Source organism: Somniosus microcephalus, chromosome 28 (assembly GCF_052327205.1).
Source record: "Somniosus microcephalus isolate GS21.2 chromosome 28, FLI_Smic_1.0, whole genome shotgun sequence".
In the NCBI taxonomy this organism is placed as follows: domain Eukaryota; kingdom Metazoa; phylum Chordata; class Chondrichthyes; order Squaliformes; family Somniosidae; genus Somniosus; species Somniosus microcephalus.
Genome location: NC_141014.1, coordinates 32550227 through 32556226, shown reverse-complemented (window position 1 = coordinate 32556226; position 6000 = coordinate 32550227). Strand labels below are relative to the sequence as shown.

The 6000-nt window shown below is 49.1% G+C and overlaps 1 protein-coding gene across 3 annotated transcripts in view; it reads right to left on the bottom strand.

Annotated features, from left to right (window-relative positions):
• Positions 1–1549: 1549 nt before the first annotated feature.
• mybpc2a (myosin binding protein Ca) overlaps positions 1550–6000 on the bottom strand; it is a 112057-nt gene continuing 107606 nt past the window's right edge. For all 3 annotated transcript variants that reach the window (XM_085969737.1, XM_085969739.1, XM_085969738.1), the window contains 2 exons: positions 2977–3015; positions 1550–1753 (listed from right to left, as the gene is read on the bottom strand). In XM_085969737.1, coding sequence (XP_085825863.1) covers positions 3005–3015 — 11 coding nt within the window. In that variant the 3' untranslated portion in view covers positions 1550–1753; positions 2977–3004. The remainder of the gene's footprint in view (positions 1754–2976; positions 3016–6000) is intronic.

Sequence of the window (6000 nt, the reverse complement as noted above, 5' to 3'; positions counted from 1 at the left end):
GGTGCCAGCTCTCACTGCGGTGTGGCTGCACGGTCACTGGCTCCTTGCCGAAGTAGCAGTGATTGTTGGCAATCTACGCCACTAAGGAGAGCGTCCAACAGGCGACACTAGAAACCAGTCAATGTAGGCCAACTTTTCCTTCCTCAGCGAAGGGGCACTGAAGCTAATTAGAGCCCCACAATTGAGACCAGCGAATTCAGCAGAGTTTTAATTCCTCTGTACTGTTTCTCTGGTCTGAATGGCTGTCTAATGATGGGACGTTAAACCGAGGTCCCGTCTGCTCTTTCAGGTGGACGTAAAAGATCCCGTGGCACTATTTCGCAGAAGAGCTGGGGGCGTTCTCCCCGGTGTCCTGGGCCAGTATTTATCCCTCAATCAACATCACTAAAAAAAAACAGATTATCCGGTCATTATCACGTTGCTGCTTCTGGGAGCTTGCTGTGTGCAAATTGGCTACTGCATTTCCTACATTACAACAGTGACCACACTTCAAAAGTACTTCATTGGCTGTAAAGTGCTTTGGGACATCCGGTGGTTGTGAAAGGCGCTATAGAAATGCAAGTCTTTCTTAAAATGCAGTGCTTCTTGACATGGGTGATGCAGCTGGCCCTGATTTTAACTCCAGGTGGATTCCCCGCTCAGGCCTGAGTTAAAATTACAGTCGGGTCTCAATGATGTCATCGGGCTGCAACATGCACATGTAAAGAAGGACCCCGTTGGCTCCGGGCGCCTGTCCTTGCCGCCTGCTCAGGAGAGCGGGCTAAAATCGCAGATGTTGCCATCATGGCGGCTTTCGGACGGGTAAGAGCCAGGAGGCGATTTTAACTGCCCGCCCGCCAGGTTTCTGCTGAGCGAGTAGGGTTAAGATTGCCCAGATTTCAAACTCAAAGGTATCTTCAAAGGAAACCTCCTGAAAGCCATTTTCTTCCCTATGGGGGGGGGGGGGGTTGATGGGACAGGATCTGAACGGGAAGTTCCTGTCCACATATCAATGGGTTCAACCAAAAAAAAAACTGAGGATAAAACATGCACCAGTGGTCTCCTCCCTACCATTTTAGTGATGTTCTTCCACTATTAGAGGACAATCACGAGACCTCTGTGAGTTATGTCATTGGGGGAGGGGCATTTGCGTGAAGGTATGCGCAGTGACAGCTTCATTTATGTAGCACCGCCCACAGACCACAATCAGTAAAAAAAAATGTTTTATAGTTTAGCAGGTGGTGAAATGTATTCATGGTGAACACTCCGCATCTTCATTCCATTCCAAAGTAATGAGGTCTAACGTTTATAAGATTTGATGGGAGCTATTCTCTGAGCCCCGTCCCTCAACACTCCCGCAATTATGTGGCTTGGGAGGTAGCCTTGAGAATTGGCACTTGGAAACAGACGGGGGGGAGGTGGGGGCGGGGGGGGGGGAAAGATCCATCAAATTCCTACAACAACAAGTTAGCAGATGTAACTGAACCGCCATAGTCCAGAGCCACCTCATTTACCAGACTGATGCGTAACCTGCTCAAATATTTTCAAGACCAAAGAAATATCCACCAAAGACATCGTCTAACCATTTTATTTTCACTAAAAATATATACGGGTGACATGAAACAGAAGAACAGAGTACTGCTTTCAGTATTAATACAGTCAAAAGTCGCCGTATCCATCTTGGGGGGGGGGAGAGGTTGGCATCGCTCCCATCATCCTTTGCTGCGTGAAGATAACGGCTGCCATGCATTCTGGGAAACTGAATAGAAGCTGCCTGCAGGTCACAGGGTGAAAGGTCAGGTCCACAAGCACCACCACTTTCAAAAATTTATTTTATAATTTAAGTTAGAAAATCTACTGTTACTGGGGACACACCAATTTTGGTACAAAAATATGTCAGGATAGATAACAGTGATGTTTCTTATCAGACTTGGATAGAATGCAACTCGCTATCCCAGTACTGGCCCTGTCAGGAACATATGTGTAACAGGACTCGCTATCCCAGTACTGGCCCACTAAGGAATATGTGCGTAACAGGACTCGCTATCCCAGTACTGGCCCTGTCCGGAACATGTGTGTAACAGGACTCGCTATCTCAGTACTGACCCCGTCCGGAACATGTGTGTAACAGGACTCGCTATCCCAGTACTGGCCCCGTCAGGTACATGTGTCTAACAGGTCTCGCTATCCCAGTACTGGCCCTGTCAGGAACATGTGTGTAACAGGACTCGCTATCCCAGTACTGGCCCTGTCAGGAACATGTGTGTAACAGGACTCGCTATCCCAGTACTGGCCCACTAAGGGACATGTGTGTAACAGGACTCGCTATCCCAGTACTGGCTCCGTCGAGAACATGTGTGTAACAGGACTCGCTATCCCAGTACTGGCCCACTAAGGAACATGTGTGTAACAGGACTGATTATCCCAGTACTGGCCCTGTCAGGAACATGTGTGTAACAGGACTGATTATCCCGTTACTGCCGGGGGCAGGAGTCAGTCTATAAAATTTTTGGGTGGGCCAGCGCTCGCTGAGTCAAAAACATATCGAAAACAGGACTGGCTTTCAAAGGACAGCCTACCCTGCCTCGCTCCAAGTACCGATCCAGGCATGGAGGGTTTACATTGTTAAGTAAACTGACTCGAATGTGGTGGTTCAAGGGATGCAGTGTTTATATTATGCTCTGAAATCAGATCACGCAGATCTGTGGTGAGCACACCAAGGGACTGACATGAAAGAGACACAAATGGGATATGAGAGGTTTTATAATGACCGTTGTATGTGACCAGCATCGATCAATGCAAGCTGAAGAGTCTCAGCTTCCTGAAAGACCAGGTGTGACGGGCCTGCTAGTGGCATCTGATCAATATTTTTTAATATTACAGTGACAGCTTGCGGTCCCTTTTAAAAAAAAAAAAATTCAGTCTAATCATAAATTCAGTTGAAGACGTGTAAGGGACGGTCATTGTCAGGGAATGGGACGAAAAGATTCCTCTTACCGTGCTGCTGCATTTCACTGGGAGCGCTTTACTGAGGAACTGTAACATAAAGAGAAACAGAAAATAGGTTTGATTCTGGTCACTGTAATGTTCTTCCCTCCTGTCCTGATGGTGTTGACTCTTGTTGAGTTACTAGGCCACCCTCCATTACCTCGCCCATTCTTCATCTGAGCGCCCAGTCAGTGTTTATTGGCAGGTTGTCCCATCCTGAGCCTCCCTTATCCTCCCTTACACAGCAAACTGGAACGGCTCCTGATTTACTTTTACTCCGTTCAAGAACGATTCAATAATTACAGACGCAATAGATGTACTAATTGAAGTTGCTAATTGAGCCAATGGATTTGAGCCCAGCTCCCAGACCTGAAAAAGATGGTTCGATATCATCGTCATCCGTAGAGTTTACAAAACTGGATACATCACGGTCAACGTTCCTGCTAATTTTTTTGGGCGATGCCCAGCCCCTTTAAGGGGCTGCGCAGTCCATTCAAATTACCGCACGTTTTTTGCCGTTAGAACGCAGTTGAGCCGGCTGCACAGGACCCTTAGATCATTGTGCGGCCGCGTGATGGCACAACTTTAAGGGAATATTGGTCGTGGTATCTATAAAGTTACACACTACCAGCAGGTACATGTGTTCAGTCAGCTGATCGCATCCCAGACAGAATTGGCCTCAACACTCCTGGGCTTGGTGGGAGGGGAGTGGGGGGGCGGGGAAATCAGCCAGTGTGGCTCTTCCTGATTGCCATCAAGTGATTTCTACTGCAAAGTGCCTGTGGGTGAAGATGACAATGACAACAGCATCAGCTGGCATTTATCTTAGCACACGAGCAACTAGTTCTATTCACATTTACCCGCCCTGTTCCCATACTTCTTTTCCTTGATCCACACATCCAATCTAATCTTGAAATAGTTTCCGCCTGAACCTCTACCTGGAAGTGATTTACACAGCCCCACAACACTCGAAAAGAAAGACTTGCATTTCTATAGCGCCTTTCTACGACCACCAGATGTCCCAAAGCGCTTTATTGCCAATGAAGTACTTTTGAAGTGTAGTCACTGTTGTCTTCTTCTTCCCTTCTTAGGCAGTCCCTCGGAACCGAGGATGACTTGCTTCCACATTAAAAATGAGCTCGCAGGTGACTGATGAGTCCAATGCGGGACCTACAGTCTCTGTCACAGGTGGGGCAGACGGTGGTTGAAGGGGCGGGTGGGTCGGGTGCTTGGGTTGACGTGCGCTCCTTGCACTGCTTGCGCTTGGCTTCCGCTTGCTCCCAGCGAAGAGACTCGAGGTGTTCGGCGCCTTCCCGGATGCTTCTCCTCCACTTTGTGCGGTCTTGGGCCAGGGATTCCCAGGTGTCGGTGGGGATGTTACACTTTTTCAAGGAGGCTTTGTGGGTGTCCTTGAAGCGTTTCCTCTGCCCACCTGGGGCTCTCTTGCCGTGCCAGAGCTCAGAGTAGAGCGCTTGTTTTGGGAGTCTCGTATCGGGCATGCGGACAATGTGACCCGTCCATCGGAGCTGATTGAGCGTGGTCAGAGCTTCGATGCTGAGGATGTTGGCCTGAGCGAGAACACTGACGTTGGTGCGCCTATCCTGCCAATGGATTTGCAGGATCTTGCGGAGGCAGCGTTGGTGGTACCTCTCCAGTGCTTTGAGGTGCCTGCTGTACATGGTCCATGTCTCTGAGGCATACAGCAGGGTGGGTATCACTGCTGCCCTGTAGACCATGAGCTTAGTGCCGGGTTTGAGGTCCTGGTCTTAAAACACTCTCTTCCTCAGGCGACCGAAGGCTGCACTGGCACACTGAAGGCGTTGTTGGACTTCGTCATCGACGTCTGCCCTTGTCACTGTTGTAATGTAGGAAACGCAGCAGCCAATTTACGCACAGCAAGCTCCCACAAACAGCGATGTGATAATGACCAGATAATCTGTTTTTGTGATGTTGATTGAGGGGTAAATATTGGCCCCAGGACACTGGGGAGAACTCCCCCCTACTCTTCTTCAAAATAGTGGCCGCGGGATCTTTTACATCCACCTGAGAGAGCAGACGGGGCCGCGGTTTAACGTTTCATCTGAAAGACAGCATCTCCGACAGTGCAGCACTCCCTCAGCACTGGCACTGGGAGCGTCAGCCTAGATTTTTGTGCTCAAGTCTCTGGAGTGGGACGTGAACCCACAACCTTCTGTCTCAGAGGCGAGAGTACGCTGCACTGTCGGAGGTGCCGTCTTTTGGATGAGATGTTAAACCGAGGCCTCGTCGGCTCTCTCAGGTGGACGTAAAAGATCCCCTGTGATGTGCCTTCAATAACCACAAAACTAGAAATTATAAACTTTAACAAGTTGGCTTTTAATCACTAAGATCAGAGCTAACATCTCAACACACTGACTGGCTCGCAGGAATGAGTCATAAAGATCCTGGGATCTTTATGTAAGAGAAGTCAGGGGTGGAGCCAAGAGCCAAGACCTGGAACATTCCAGGTTAGTCAGGAAAGAGGAAGTGAAACTATACACAGTGTGGGGGAGGGTAATATACATGAGTGCAAAACGAATACAGGCAAGAACGGATACAGGCAAGCCAAACACATTTCATTACATTCACCCCTTCTTTAGATTAAGTCCATCGGGGTGATGTTTCTTAAAAGTTGGTATAAGTGAGTCTGTCAGGAGGTTTTGCGGTTCTCAGTGATCGGCGCAAAGCCGGTTGGGGTGCCTCTAGGGGAGTGGATTCTGGTTCCTCCGCTGTCCGGGCCTCCGCAGTGTCTTCCAGGTTATCTGCAGTGTCCTCCAGGTTAAAGTTGGGTATTGATACCTCTGGGCGTCCTGTCTCTTTTTGGTGTAGGTCTTCCTCTGGTAGTCTCTCATCGTTCTCTCCGCTCCCCGAGGGAGCGAGGTCTTTTATGGAAACAGTGTCCTCTCGCCCGTCAGAGTATTCGATATAGGCGTACTGAGGGTTTGCATGGAGGAGCTGTACCTTTTCCACAAGGGGGTCCGTTTTATGGCCTCTCACGTGCTTCCGCAATAGTAC